Source organism: Saccharomyces paradoxus, chromosome II, assembly GCF_002079055.1.
Source record: "Saccharomyces paradoxus chromosome II, complete sequence".
In the NCBI taxonomy this organism is placed as follows: Eukaryota; Fungi; Ascomycota; class Saccharomycetes; order Saccharomycetales; family Saccharomycetaceae; genus Saccharomyces; species Saccharomyces paradoxus.
In genome coordinates, this window is record NC_047488.1 from 377090 (window position 1) to 391399 (window position 14310).

General features: G+C 39.6%; 8 protein-coding genes across 8 annotated transcripts; 1 reads left to right on the top strand and 7 right to left on the bottom strand.

The window, feature by feature from the left end:
- Positions 1 to 108: 108 nt before the first annotated feature.
- Positions 109 to 1329, bottom strand: CNM1 (Cnm1p; the record flags this gene model as incomplete). The annotated part of the gene is made up of 1 exon (XM_033908769.1): positions 109 to 1329. The coding sequence occupies one exon, from the start codon at positions 1327 to 1329 to the stop codon at positions 109 to 111; it is 1221 nt and encodes a 406-aa protein (XP_033764660.1).
- Positions 1330 to 1756: 427 nt separating this feature from the next.
- On the bottom strand, positions 1757 to 2854 carry ECM2 (Pre-mRNA-splicing factor ECM2; the record flags this gene model as incomplete). Its single annotated transcript, XM_033908770.1, has 1 exon — positions 1757 to 2854. One exon carries the CDS (start codon positions 2852 to 2854, stop codon positions 1757 to 1759), a length of 1098 nt encoding a protein of 365 aa, XP_033764661.1.
- A 363-nt stretch (positions 2855 to 3217) lies between these two features.
- NRG2 (Nrg2p) lies at positions 3218 to 3880 on the bottom strand (the record flags this gene model as incomplete). Its single annotated transcript, XM_033908771.1, has 1 exon — positions 3218 to 3880. One exon carries the CDS (start codon positions 3878 to 3880, stop codon positions 3218 to 3220), a length of 663 nt encoding a protein of 220 aa, XP_033764662.1.
- Positions 3881 to 5268: 1388 nt separating this feature from the next.
- Positions 5269 to 5889, bottom strand: TIP1 (putative lipase; the record flags this gene model as incomplete). The annotated part of the gene is made up of 1 exon (XM_033908772.1): positions 5269 to 5889. One exon carries the CDS (start codon positions 5887 to 5889, stop codon positions 5269 to 5271), a length of 621 nt encoding a protein of 206 aa, XP_033764663.1.
- A 1115-nt stretch (positions 5890 to 7004) lies between these two features.
- On the bottom strand, positions 7005 to 8834 carry BAP2 (branched-chain amino acid permease BAP2; the record flags this gene model as incomplete). Its single annotated transcript, XM_033908773.1, has 1 exon — positions 7005 to 8834. One exon carries the CDS (start codon positions 8832 to 8834, stop codon positions 7005 to 7007), a length of 1830 nt encoding a protein of 609 aa, XP_033764664.1.
- An 858-nt stretch (positions 8835 to 9692) lies between these two features.
- Positions 9693 to 11561, bottom strand: TAT1 (amino acid transporter TAT1; the record flags this gene model as incomplete). The annotated part of the gene is made up of 1 exon (XM_033908774.1): positions 9693 to 11561. One exon carries the CDS (start codon positions 11559 to 11561, stop codon positions 9693 to 9695), a length of 1869 nt encoding a protein of 622 aa, XP_033764665.1.
- A 748-nt stretch (positions 11562 to 12309) lies between these two features.
- ALG14 (N-acetylglucosaminyldiphosphodolichol N-acetylglucosaminyltransferase anchoring subunit ALG14) lies at positions 12310 to 13023 on the bottom strand (the record flags this gene model as incomplete). The annotated part of the gene is made up of 1 exon (XM_033908775.1): positions 12310 to 13023. The coding sequence occupies one exon, from the start codon at positions 13021 to 13023 to the stop codon at positions 12310 to 12312; it is 714 nt and encodes a 237-aa protein (XP_033764666.1).
- A 471-nt stretch (positions 13024 to 13494) lies between these two features.
- SPAR_B01740 (uncharacterized protein) lies at positions 13495 to 14127 on the top strand (the record flags this gene model as incomplete). The annotated part of the gene is made up of 1 exon (XM_033908776.1): positions 13495 to 14127. One exon carries the CDS (start codon positions 13495 to 13497, stop codon positions 14125 to 14127), a length of 633 nt encoding a protein of 210 aa, XP_033764667.1.
- Between the last annotated feature and the right edge of the window lie 183 nt (positions 14128 to 14310).

A 14310-nucleotide genomic window follows, 5' to 3' on the forward strand; every position in this document is an offset into this window, starting at 1 on the left:
GCTGCCACCAAATAGTTTTGTTTCTCATATACAGACTACAGATGCTTTCTAGTTTGTTACACTTGGCATATCTTACATTGTTCGGATTATGTATCAAAGAAACTTTGTCTATATACGGGTAGAGTACCACAATAGAATCGAAATTGCGTCTTTTTCATTCATTAACAATTTTTTTGGGGGAACTGAATTATTATTCTTCGTGGAACGATTCCTTTGACTCTCGATCTTACGTAAGTTGTAATTTCTAGTCATACTTCTAAGTTCATCATAGGGGGTAAGGCTCTTACAAGTTACTGCATCCAATCGCTCTCGTTTTTCTCGGAATACTCCAATTTCTGTAATTGAGACACTATTGCCTAGAAAGACTGGTTCTTTCATGAACATAGTCAAGAAAAGTTCATTTCCTAGCCGGGTCCCCATAATCAGAAACGACTTACACATATCATTAACTTCTCCAGTCACGGGGCCAGCATTATCTTGAGCAGAGGAGCTTCTCGTAATTGCATTGTTTTTAGGCGCAGATTGTTCGCTGTGATGAAGCAGAGATACATTGCATCCTATTGACTTCTTGACCATTTTTTCCCCTTTGCCAATACTTCTTTCAATATTTCTCAGCCGCGTTTCATTCGCGCTATCAATTGATATGCCGCTTCCCATTGCTTCATAGTCGGGATTTGATTGATATGGCCGTACTAAGGCCTCTGTCGTGTTATCGTGACTTAATAAGTCGTATTCATCAAAGACGTCATAGATGAGATTTTCATCGCTTTGGATCACGGTTACCATATTTGGGATAAGGATGTCGATAACAGACTCCTTCAAATGCGGAACCATGAATTCCTCAGAATTTTTCTGATCAGCAATGTTGCCCCTATTACTGAGATTGTTTTCACTAAAGTTTATTACAATGGATATGTGTTCGCTGGTTTTCAAACTACATTCATCTACTTCAGTTGAGTTTTTATGTATTTTCAGAAAAGCATTTTTCCCCCTAAAAGAAAAGATTAAATACCCAATAATTACACCTAGGAATACTGTTGACGCCCAGATATCTTCTTGGTCGTTGTTTTTTTGTGCCTCAATTTGTAATCTGGTCGCAAGATCACGAGAGCCAATCGTGACAACATCATGGATAATAACCTTGATGGAGTCGGAAAAAGATCTTAAAAATGTACATGAGTATTTCCAAATACTGGCCAAAATTCTCCCTATATTGAAAAATAAAAGTGTCGTTTCCTTCTTCGTAGAATTTAGAATTTCTAGTCTTGTCATTCTGAAGTCTGAACCATATTCATATGGAAAAGTGCTTTTTAAACTGAGTTCCTCCATATTTTAAATTTTCTGTGTTGGCAAAAGAAGAGCTATTAAATAAATTAGTCAATATATCATGTACCTTTGAAATCTTCTCTCTCTAAAAATAATATTTTTATGGCAACTTCTTTTAAAATTGTGTCACTCCCATTCTATTTGTACACTATAAAATTCGGCCGAATTATCACTTCGGGCTTCGATAGAAAGAACCTGGACAGGAGTAGAGCGCAAGTATAACAAACAGCTAAAAGCGATAAAGCGAACAGATAAAATGCTCGGGCTAACGTAGAGTACAGCATTCTTTATAGTTTTGTCAGATATAGTGAAGCAACTTAGATGAAGTTGCTAACTCAACTTGCTTTTGTTTATTACTTGCAAAGGAGTTGGATGGCCTACACGGATCAAACCGTTCATCCCTCTAACCTGTGATTTTTTGGTGTTTCGTCTATATTGTTAACTTGTTAGCCCGAGGTTTCGATTTCTTTGATTTAGCCTTATGGACCTTCTTTGATGTCTTTTTCTTTTCTTTCTTCGGGTTATCTGCATCCTTTGTAGGGAAGGGAAGCCCTAGTTCCAATTGAATAAGCTTATTTAAACTCAAACTAAGTTTTATATTTTCTGCGGTGTTGGCTCCGAATGACGCAGCTGAAAACCCAGATGACCAAGGAATAATAAATATTCTGAAACGATCGATAGGCAAAACTCCTCTCTTCAGGCCCTTCGGTGTGGTAAGTGTATCACTTATTTTATTGACGAACCGCTCTCCCAATTCGATAGATTGAAATCTTACGCCTCCACACTTCGCCTTATGGTTAACTACCAATGTTAATGAATTCCCATCGCTCCATTTCTTTATACCTAATAATTGTGAGATAGTATCAGCTATTTTCCATTCAGGGATTGAAGCATCAATATTATAAAGGAAAAACGATCTAGTGGATGCGTCCTTTGAGAACGATTCATTCAAGGGTATTTTCTTCAGAACGTGAGATATGTCCACGGACACGAATTTTCCCAAGTTTTTGACGTCAGTCATATCTTTTTCGTTTTTATGCAATGCAGTTGTGTCCTTTATTTCCAATGGAGGACTCGAGTCATCTGATGCTGCTCGCAGAAGTATATTTTTCAGCTTATCAACGATATTGTCTGCTTCTGAGGCATCGCTCGTGATTTGAGCTCCTCCCAATTTCACATTTTTTAGCGACAAGAACCTTTTCATCATGTCGTTTCTTGCCTCCTCGGTCATGACGTTTTCCTCGTTCACGATGGATATTAAATGATCCCGCAGTTGTATAGGGATGTGCCACCTTGAATCAAGCATACAGCATTGACAAATGTTTCTTTGAGTGGCGCATCTTACACATATTAATGTTTTAATGATATTATTGCTTCGTTTTGATGTTTTAAAATGGTATAAGGTGAACGGTAGGGTACAAATCTTACATTCAGAGCCTTGGGGAATCTTAGTCATCCGTATATTACTCTCATCGCCTAAGCATTGCTCACATATATTGGGTGACGGCTCATTGATTTCATCATTCATTGTGTTAAAAGATAAACAGTATTTTTCCTTAGCTATTTTTTATTCGACTTCTCCCAAAATTATTACCATCATAGTCATCATATTATCGATAAAATTTGCTGTAGCATTTTTTTCGTTAGCCCTTGATGGTTAAACGTCATCAAAATAGAGGGTAATCCCTACATGCATAAGGTTTAAAACTCCATGTTCCTTCGAGTCTTAACAAAAAAATTTCTGCATAAGAGAGCCGACCCACGTTCCCGCTACTGTTCTTGGTAAGTGAGTGTTCATAACCCCTTAGTTATATTACTATTTATCAGTCTTTTATTTGTATGTTATTGAATATTTAAATGTTTCTGCCTGAGCTCACGCAGCTGACTCACATCAACTGCTAGTTTCCCTTCTCTTCCAGTTTCTTTTCTTCTTATTCGCATGAGTTCGGTAATGCTGATTACAGTTATCATGTCTACTAAATCTCTGTCCACAACCCTCGTGCGGACAGATGTGATTTTTTTCTCCTGTATGGATTCTGTTATGTCTTGAAAGATGACCAGAAGTGGTGAACCCAGTAGAGCAGATCTTACAGAAATGACGAGTCCTCTGTCCTGTCGCACTGGTTTTCGTAGATTTCAATTTCATCACGGTCTTTGTCGGTTTGTTTATTTTAGTTGTGCCATATATATCTGATTTACTGTTACCGGTATTCTCCGCTTTTACTATATTAATATTGTGCAATGGCGATATCGGTGATGTCTTGCCGCTCTCTGTGAGGCTTGAAATAGTCGTGTCACTTGTTTTACTGGCTTGTTTTCCAGAGAAAAAATCGAAAGCGCACTTATTCAGTTTGTCTTTCAAGTCGTCATCAATTAGATGTGATGTTTTCATCAAAGGTATCAGAGTTTGATATTTCCGTTCATTACTAAAAGAGAACATTTCTGGCATTAGAGTTATCTGAGAAGGCGAACATTCGAAAGTCATAGGAAATTCACATTTCCCATTTTTGGCTAGAATAGTTGTCATCAAGTTGTCTTTGTAACCTATAGACATCTGGGTGGTTATTTGAAAGCTTTATTTTTTTGTTTTTCGAGCAATATCGAGGATTCATGTGACTTGACACTGAAAATGCATCTGAGCTATCATGATGTGATAATTATTTATATGCAAAAATTTAGGCCAGGTAATATACAAGAGGTAAACGATTTAGAGAGGGTGTAAGATTTGCCTGTTAGCGACATAGGGGCTACTGCACGGTGTAGCATGTAATAGCCAGATGTGATTCCCCTAAATTCAGGCCCTTCTCCAAGGAGAATGCAACGATAGGCCGTTCGTTTGACATTGAAACTTTTCTCAACGACGATGATGTCTCGCAACATAAGAAAACATGAGATCAGAAAAGTGCTGCCAAACGCAAGAAGCCACTTATCAATTGCCACGGCTGCGCGTTTTTCTGGGACGTGCTGACAAACGAGAAAAGATGGCTTTGTAGTCAGTTTAAGGCCCTGTGTACTTTTTTCCTACAAGAAATTTCTCTTTTGGCCTGGGGTCTTTAAACGGACGGGTGCCCTGAGAGTACTTTCGCATAATCCAGGGATGGCTTTTTCACAGTCGTTTAACATTCGTTTATAAAGTACCGACAAGAAATGCCAAATCCCGGTAAAAGAGAAAAAAAAAGGCAGACCAACGTTGGAGCAGTCCATGCCAGCTGTCCTTGGGCAGATAGTTTTACGTCTGGCTTGAAAGGTTATACTCTCCTTTTTTTCTTGGCTTTGGGAATAAGATCGTTTTGTTGTTTTGTATGCAGAGCTGGCGGCTCTGCAGGGATTTATCATCTTGAGTACCATTTTTCTTGAAGCATCTTTTGTTGAAAGGACTTGTATGACATCATAGTGGAAATTTTTTCAGCTCGTGAAAATTAAGAAGGCCTACGATTTTAGACGTTGTGATTAGGCATCTTTTCAAGCTCAAGGGTTACTTGATCTTATGCTGGTTGTAGGCCAGCCGGTGTAGCCACGTGTTAAATCTTCAATTTTTTTTTTTTTTCAAAAGAGGGTCTGGTCCCGTCTATTTTATTTCATGCATATTCTTTTTCAAGGAGGCTCTTCGCTACGCCTTGGCATAATAACATGTTTGGTAGGGTCCATTTTTTTAGCGCTGGCGATGCCCATATTTGGCTCGTTTGGTCGTTCCTTCGAAACATAACTCTTCGTAAATTCAAAATAAAAAAAGATTGGTTTTGAGCAACGAGCAGTTGGTGCAATTGTCAAAAGAGGAAACGTCTCCTATGGATTGCGAAGAAGTACTACTCTCGATAAAGAAAGCGTTTTAAAAATTTGATAAATTGATTATATTATTGAAGAAAAATTCGAACTAAGAAATACATAAAGAAAGGAATAATGAAGGTAATTTTTGAAGTATTTGTCTCAAAAGGAAAGCTTTTATAACAATAAAGCAGCTGCACCTGCAACAACAGCACCGAAAGAGGCAGCGCCTGCATTGACTCTTTGACCAGCATTGGAAGCAGTTTCAACTGTAGAAGTGCTGACAGAAGAAGTGGTTGGAGCGGCAGAAGAAGAAACGGCCTTAGAAGAGGATGGAGCAGCAGAGGAAGATGGAGCAGCGGAAGAGGATGGAGCAGCAGAGGAAGATGGAGCAGCGGAAGAGGATGGAGCAGCAGAGGAAGATGGAGTAGCGGAAGAAGATGGAGCAGCGGAAGAAGCTGGAGAAACAGAGGCAAGAGCAGCAGCGATTTCAGAACTCAATCTTGTGGTGTACCATGGCAATTTAACAATGGTCTTGGTAATGGCATCGAAGTCTAATTCACTGAATAAGGTAGTGTAAGCGTCATCGGTGTAAGTCATGACTTGTTGGTAGACACTCAAGACATCAGATGGGATTTGAAATCCACTGTTACCGGTTTCTAGACCCAAGTAGTCAGAAAGATGAGAGTTAATGTCACCGATAATAGCTTGCAATTCAGCAGTTTGGGCGGCGGTGGTGTCAGCGGCAGCCAAAGAAGCAATAGCGCTTAAAACGAAGGCAATCTTGGAAACAGACATTTTATTTTTATTTAGCGGAGGGGATATAGTTATGCAATAGCAAATTATTGTTACTGATTACCCTTATAACGCCAGTCTGACCAAAGTTAAACAAGCGAGAACAATTGACATCTAAAAGAGGGCGGTCAATCCACTATTTATACCAAATGGTGAATGTAGCAACGCAGTACCTTGAAAAGGTTGGAGACATATTCACCCTTACAGAAGACTTTTTTTTTCATTGGAAACAGCTCGAAAAATTGGAGAGAAAAAGATGTTTTTAGAAAAATAAGACACATTTGTCGGAACAATCAATTATTTCCACCACAATTTCTTGGAAGAAAAGGGTCAAATTCCTGCAATAAACTACGGTAGGACTCAAAACCATAGGTACATTCTTCAACGGAAGAGAGTCGGAAAATCGGAAAAGGGACCATCCGAAGACATTGGTCCTCATAATTAAAGTTATAGTCTAAAAAAGACCATAATCAGATCGTCTGATGCTCTTTTTGGGAATAAGAATTACCCAATAAGGTCATTACTCCAATTTGTTGGGTTCCATTGTGTTGAGTATCGGTTGCTTGGGTTTTGAAAATCTTGCTGCTGTCCGGCTGTGTGTGTGCGCCGCAAGTGCCGAGAAAGTAATTATTGAAATGGATTCCAAGCCAAGACAATAAATTCGCTATATTCATGACTATTTCATATGGTCCTAGTCAAAATACCAAGAAGAAAGGGCTTTTTCTTTTTTCTTTACCTGGCCATTCCAAGGTGAAATTCCTTTTCATTACCCAAAGAGGTAATACTGTTTAGGCGCGGGTTTGACAGGCGCTGAGAGGGATAGGCAAGGATAGGAACGGTTTCCAAAGCCATAGAATTTACTCCCTCACCTTTCTGTTGCAGGCATGAGGGTAAAGCGAAATTTAAAACAATAACGGTATTGTGCGGGTGTGTATGCTACGGGTCATTAATGAATGTATGTAAATATAAAATTACAAAAACGAATTAGTTCATTAGGGGAGGGCGGTAACAAATGCGCGGTGCAAAGTATTATCAGCTCAGCGCGCAAAGGGACGTGCCATGATCTCATCAAACGGACTCAAGTGGAAAGTGTCCGGACTTGAATGGTATAGTTAAGTTTAACACCAGAAATGATAAGCTTTCCTCCTCAAAGACATATTCCTCAGTTTTTCTTTGTTTTCTTCGTCTTCTTGTCTCATTAGCTCTGGATCATAAACACGCCTGTGAAAGTCCAGATCGATCTTGTCGAGGGGATTTAATAGGGTAAAATCACGATTGTAAACCATATATCCTAAGTAGAAAGCCAGCCATATTGGGAAAGCTAGGTAACTTTGGAAGAAGGACTCCGCATCACATTTGCCCCCATTACCCAAGGGGGCCAATGCCACCCAGAATTGGGCAACAAAAACTAAAATATTAAAAAAGAAACCGTATACGGAACCCCAGATGCCCGTTGTGGCTTTGTATCCCAACTCGTCTAGAGACCTTCCCTGTACCTTCATTGCTTGTCTGAAACGCAAATGAGACAGCATGATGGAAGTCCATGTGAATAATTCACTTAAGCCTGCAATAGCTGCTAACCATGTAAATATGATCTCCTCCTTTGATGAAGCAGCAACAAATGCAATGACACCGAAAACGCAACATATAATAAGCGCTCTCAAGGGCCTACCCTCTCTGTCAACGTAATCTAAAAATTTGGGTGCGTAGCCTTGTTGTGACAAAGAGCAGATCAATCTTGGAGCGGCATATAAAGAAGAATTTGCCACTGAAATGACAGAAATTAAAATAACAGCGTTGATAATGTGTGGAACAATTTTCACACCGTGAATGGATGCGGCCAAGACGTAGGGAGATGCATGTGTAGCAGATCCACCTGCACCCATTAATTGGTCATCATTGTATGGAACGTTAAACCCAATCAGAATCATAGTCAAAAGATAGATGACAACGATACGATATATGCTTCTCTTAGCTGCCACGGGAGTAGATTTTCTAGGGTTTGACTGTTCTTGAACACTCAATGCAAATAATTCCATACCACCAAAAGAGAAGTAAGCAGTAACTAAAATATAGCACACGTTTTTAAACCTGCCGGTCGATGTGTCACCTGCAAATGCACCTGGATTATGCCAATAAGCGGCCCCAATATAACCATCATCTCCTGCGCCACCACAGTTGATAACAACAGAAAGAATGATGAAACCTGCTATCATTAAAATTTTACAGCAATTGAATATGAATTCCGTTTCACCGTAGGCTTTTACACCAAAGAAATGAATGAATACTAAGAAAACGTAGAAAATAAGAATATAAATATCAGGGTTTATTTTATCATTCCAGAATTGAATAGTCATGGACGCAGTTATTAACTCTAAAGGCAAAACGGTTAGCCATTGGAAACAGTAAAGCCATACGGTGGCGAATCCAAATGGTTTGGAAATGAATATAGAGGAGTATGCGTTGAAATTTGCTGGTAAGGTGGGATAGGTGACAGCCATTTCACCAGCGGCTTGGATCATGAAGTAAGTCACAAAAGAAACCAAGATGTAACCAATTACTAGCGCAGCGGGACCACCGTAATGAAGACCTTTTGCATTAGCCACCAACAGACCCGTACCAATACCTGTCCCTAGAGACATCATAACCACATGACGCGATTTCATGGACTTTTTCAACTTGGAGTCCGACGTGATTGATTCAACGCCATCCTCTAAATCAGACGTATTTTCATTTATTTGCTTAGTTTTTGTAGTGCAACGTTCTGCTCTTTTGAATGAGTCCGCAAACCTATGTATAAGTTTGTCACGGCTGGACTTTTGGTCAGAGTAAGTTTTTTCACTTGATGATGATTGGAAGTTATTCCCAGCGCTAAAGGAACGTATCGATATGGAATCAGGAGAAGGTTCCTTCTTACCAGGAGATCCAAAATCTTCTGAAGATGGCATTTGTAGCTACTTGAATTTTGTAGTGTGACTAGTCAGTTAAATTGGAGGTGTCGAAAGGAAAATGTTTTTTCAACACTAGCAAGAGATGGCTATTATTTAACGGCAAACTAGTAGAATCTGCGTACCTAATATATATATGAGAAGATGTGCTAATCAAAGAAGAAACATTTCACCCTGAAATTTTTTTCTTTTTCTCGTTGAAGAGTCATTTTCTAGTAAGCATGCTACCTTTCAGTATATCCCGTCACATTTTTAACCACAAGCGGCGCAGAAAACCAAGGATCAGCCTTTAGGACTGCCGACATATTTGCCATCGAAGCCATCATGAGGCAGTGCTTCTGCGGGGAGTAGAAATGTGGATGCCGGTTCCGGACCATGAAGTGAGTCGTAGGAGGCGGCATATCAAGCAGCGTGCGGCAGTATCAGAAGCCCTCTACATGCTCTTAGATCGGAAAAGGGCCTGTTTCTTTTGCGGCATTCCAAAGACAGTATTTCTTTTCTGTCAATTATGCGCCGTGTTGCCGTTTCTTTTCTTGGCACATTTGGTCCGTTTCTTTTTCTGCGCGTTTATGTGTTATAAGGATTTTTGTTACCCATATGATGAGTAATCAAACCCAACCTTCCGTCTGGAATAGTAGTAGAGGTAGGGTGGAAATCCTGTGCGGACAACCTATTTAGTTGTAAGTGTTTTTAGTGGAAAAGAAAATACTCTTAACAGGTTTAAAATTAGTTTAATTATGCAGATTTGTCCTTTTCTCGACTTGAATTAATGTTATAAAAAATATTATGTATTTTGTTATCTTGAAGGGCAGCAGCGAAAGCCCGATGAAGCCAAGTGGGAAATGAATGAGAATGTAGTTAACACCAGAAGTTTACCATTTTCTTGAAAAACATTCTTGAACGCGAGCTGTTTGGATTTACCGACGATTCTGAATTTTCATACTCTTTAAGCTCGTCATCGTCGTCGACTTTATTAATCTCTGTGAGCCTTGATGGGACAAATATGTTTCTATGTGAGTTTAAATCGATTTTTTCGGCTGGAATCCAAAAGCTCCACGATTTGGAGTATATCTTGTGGCCAAAATAGGCAAACAAAACGATGGGCATCGCCAAATAATTTTGAAAAAATACTTTGGCATTCAATTTTCCGTGTTCATTAACTGGTGCGATGGCTACCCAGAATTGGCAAACTAGGAAGAATACTGCAATTAGAACTGCAAGCCATGAACCCCAATAGCCAGTTTGTGCCTTGTATCCAACTTCCTTCATGGAACGGCCTTGCTTTGCCATGGCATCTCTAAATCTAATATGTGACAGAGACATTGACATCCAGATAAACAATTGGGAAAGACTAGAAATGGCCAATAGCCAAGTGAAAACCTGTTCTTCAGCGTCGCTAGTAGCCACAAACCCAATGCACCCGAAGGCAACTGAAACAAAAAAACAAAGCAACGGCCGTCCGCTTCTATCAACATATGCTAAACATTTAGGTAAGACGCCTTGTTCTGCTAATGACAATAACAATCTTGGTCCAGAATATAACGAAGAGTTAGCAACAGAAATGACAGAAATCAAAATAACAGCATTTATAAAGTGAGGCACGACTTTAACACCATGTGATGCAACAGCAATGACAAATGGGGATGCATGGGATCCAGAGGAGTCACTAGAGCCTAATAATTCGTCACTGTTGTATGGAACAAGAAAGCAAACTAAAATGGTGGTTAGCATGTAAATCAGTACAATACGGTATACAACTTTTTTACAGGCATTTGGAATAGATTTCGTTGGATTTTCTTGCTCGGCGGCAGATAGAAGTAGAACTTCAATACCACCATAGCTGAACGCAGCATAACAGAAAACGGTACATACGCCTTTAAAACCATGGGCAAATGGACCAGGATTATGCCAGTATTCAGTACCAATGTACCTTCTATCACCCGCACCACCACAATTGATGATAATGGCCAGAATTACAAATCCGATTACCATCAATATTTTACAGGTATTGAAAATGAATTCGGCTTCAGCGTAGCCTCTGGACCCAAAGAGGTTGATGATAATTACAAAAACAAAAACAACAGCAACAAAGATGTCTGCATTTACGCTCGTCCAGTATTTGACTGTCATCGCCGCTGTGACCAATTGTAAGGGCAGAACAGTTAGCCATTGAATGGTGTAAACCACAGAAACTGCAAACCCTAACGAAGGGTCGACCAAAATAGAAGGATATCTAGTATAATTACCGGTTAATCCTGCATAACAGAGACCTAACTCACCGGCCGCTTGGATGATACAATAAAGCATGATCGACGCTATACCGTAACCAAGGACCAATCCGGCAGGGCCAGCTGTACCCAGAACCTGACCATTGCCGACCAGTAACCCAGTACCTATACCGGTACCGAGGCTGATCATGACCAAGTGACGTGATTTGATTGACTTAGTTAAGTTGTTTTTTTCTTGGGACTCTAGTTCGGAATTCGGGTTTGGTGGCAGCTGTCTTTTGAAAGAGTCAAAGATTTTTTTGCATTTGCTCTGTAGTTTGGATTTACTATCTGTCCTTCGAGCCTTGACTGGTTGTTCAGATGCCTCATCTTGCTTTTCTGTTATTGTAAAGTCTCTCTTTTGTTTTTCACTGAGTCTTCTTTCATGCAAACTATGTGAACATGGTGCTAGACTAGCCTCGTCAACAAGAAAACTGTCACCATCGTTCCTTGACACCATTTTATCGAAAATTTTTTATTAAATAGTTACAGTAACAAAGAGCACTATATGATACACTTGGCTGTATGTATTAATTTCAAACTATTTTATTGTTTGCCCTTTTTTTTACGGGCAGAGATAAGGCAGAAGAGATGCCACAAAACAGGAAGATGTTACAATACTACATCTTATATACTTTTTACTCCAATATGGATTGCCAAAACAAGTGAAATGAGGTAAACCATCCGAAAAATTTAAATGTTCTGACACTGCCAAATCGAATAATAACCTGGAGGTTTCCTTTTCTTTTTTTCTATCAGAATGCAGTTTTTTGAAAAAATGCCTTGTCAAGTTAGTGTGCGGTTTACTGGAAGGGCCCTAACCTCATCGGATTGCCGGTTCTGACTGACCTTTTTGCATTTTTTGGCCGTCCCGGCGCGGGGAGCGAGACGACACCAAATAGCCGTGCGGCAATAAGCCTCGTGCAAATGTCTCTGAGACATGTGTCACATTATCGTTCACGCCAGGTTTAATGCCGTAATGGATTGTGCATACGTTATGCAATTATGAGGCCATGAAATGTGAATGTTTGTTTATATGGGTAGTAATTGTAAGCGATTTACTTCCCGTGTCACCAGTAGTTATTTAGTCGGTGAGTTGAATTGTTTACGTTTTGTGAACCAATTCTGAGAACTTCAAGTATCTAAAAAGTTATCTTCATAAGGCTTCAAAAATTGTAAAAATATTACCATCTTACGTAAAAGTGTACTTAAACAAGGATACCGAACCATTTGGATCTCGGTAAACAATTATCTCTTAATTCTTGCCACTGGACAATGAATTCATCCACTACCCAATATAATATTTTCCCCGTCAGACTAGGAGTATTGATCCTTGCTAACGATTCCACGTAGACTATATGGGAGGAACCCAAGAGGGGCACAACCAGTTCTATGATCTTTAACCAAAAGGATATTATACAGCATGTTCCGGGCCCATTTAACAAGAAGAGGTGAGGGGAACCACACATGGCAAATCTGATTCTAACCACGTGCACAAAAGATTGCACCAACGTTCCTACGATGGTCTTTACACTTTGTAGAAAAGTTGCTTTAACTTCCCTAGCTTTCATGAATCCAGAGTACTGCACTTTGCAACGACTGAATTTTTTTATAAAGCTGGCGAATCTTTGCCTGGAAGCCTCATCAGAGTAACCCAAGTATACGATCGACTCATTTAACAAAAGATCCTTATAATTTTCTAGAAGACGAATCATTTCACCAGTATGGCCCCCCGATCCTAAAAATACAAAGATCCTGAGTGGTTTCTTTGACGGTTTCTGTATCCTCAGTATGCTAGCCTCATCTTTCGTATCCTTCTTTAAACTTGTTTGGGTGTGGAAAAAAGGCAGAATCGTTACCAACCTAATGACATACGCAGTCATTACAATGAGCACCAATGACGCCAAGTAGGCCGTGTTCATAATGTACAAGTCCCTACTTTCGCCTTTCACAGTATACTAAACCACCGAGTACAGTTATTGCGGGTCCTCGTAGGTGAAATATTGAGATGGCTTCGTTAAGAACATGTTTGCTTCTGAATAGAACACGTAAAAAAAGAAACACGAAATTACGACAAACTTTCGCGTAGGGATAGAATTACTTCATGCGCGTAATTAAAAAAAAAAGCACAGCAAAGTAATTTGGAGCAATAGGAGAAAATAACCTGTAAAGGAAGTATTCGGATTCACTAGTGCGGATATTAATAGAATTCATAATTTCGCGCTTGGCTGCTTATTCTGTTCTTTGAGTATTTGTCAGATTGTTATAAAGAAGCCTCAATATTCGCTTAGTTTATTGTTAAAGAGGGCGCAAGCACGGCACGAGAAATATACGACGATAAAGAATACTACCACTATATATTGCAACGACACAATAATACAAAAAAATTGAAAATGCTAAGACGCTCTAAGAATTCCAGCACGAACGCAGATACCAAAAAAAGACAGTCCATGCACTTAGGATCCAAAAGTTCGTTGATCTCGCTGTCAAGCGAATTTAGTCATGGTCACTCCAAGACGAAGCAGAAAAAGGAGGAGAGCATACCTCCTTCTTCATTCCTATCCGTTACGCATAAAAAAAAGACATCTACTCAGTCAAAGCTAAAAAGGAGCAGTTTGTTACTTGATGAAACACTGCTCAAAGACTACCACTCAGCCATGAGACACATGCAGACAAATGCTGCGAAGGAAGAAAAGCTGCGGATGGCTTCATCTCCAACACAGTCAACGAGGAGCGAATCAGACGCCAGTCTTTCCTCTAGTAAGAGCTCGATCTCTTCTATCTTCTCTCAGGATAAGGACTACTCGATTCACGATTTGTTGTACGAAGATATTGAAGAGATGGACAAAACAACAGATGCTTTCAAAGTAAATAACACAATAGCAATCGATGATTCTAAAGCTCTCTTTGTATTCTGTTCAAACGAGTCCCCTTCAAAGGCGGCGTCTATTGAAACACTGCACGAACTAAATTTGGACACTCTAGATATGGGTTCCAGTAGAAGGACATCGTTGGACTTTTTTTGATATAACTAACAACAAGACACTTTATTATTAATGTTGGGCAACTCATTAATCAGGAGTCGCTGAAACGGCTCTACTAGTCCCAATCTCACCTTGTTTTTCATTTTTTTAAATTTTTTCTAGAACCTTCTTTACGTGATTCTCGTTCGGGATCCGTCAACAGAATGTTTTCAGTCTCCGTTTCAA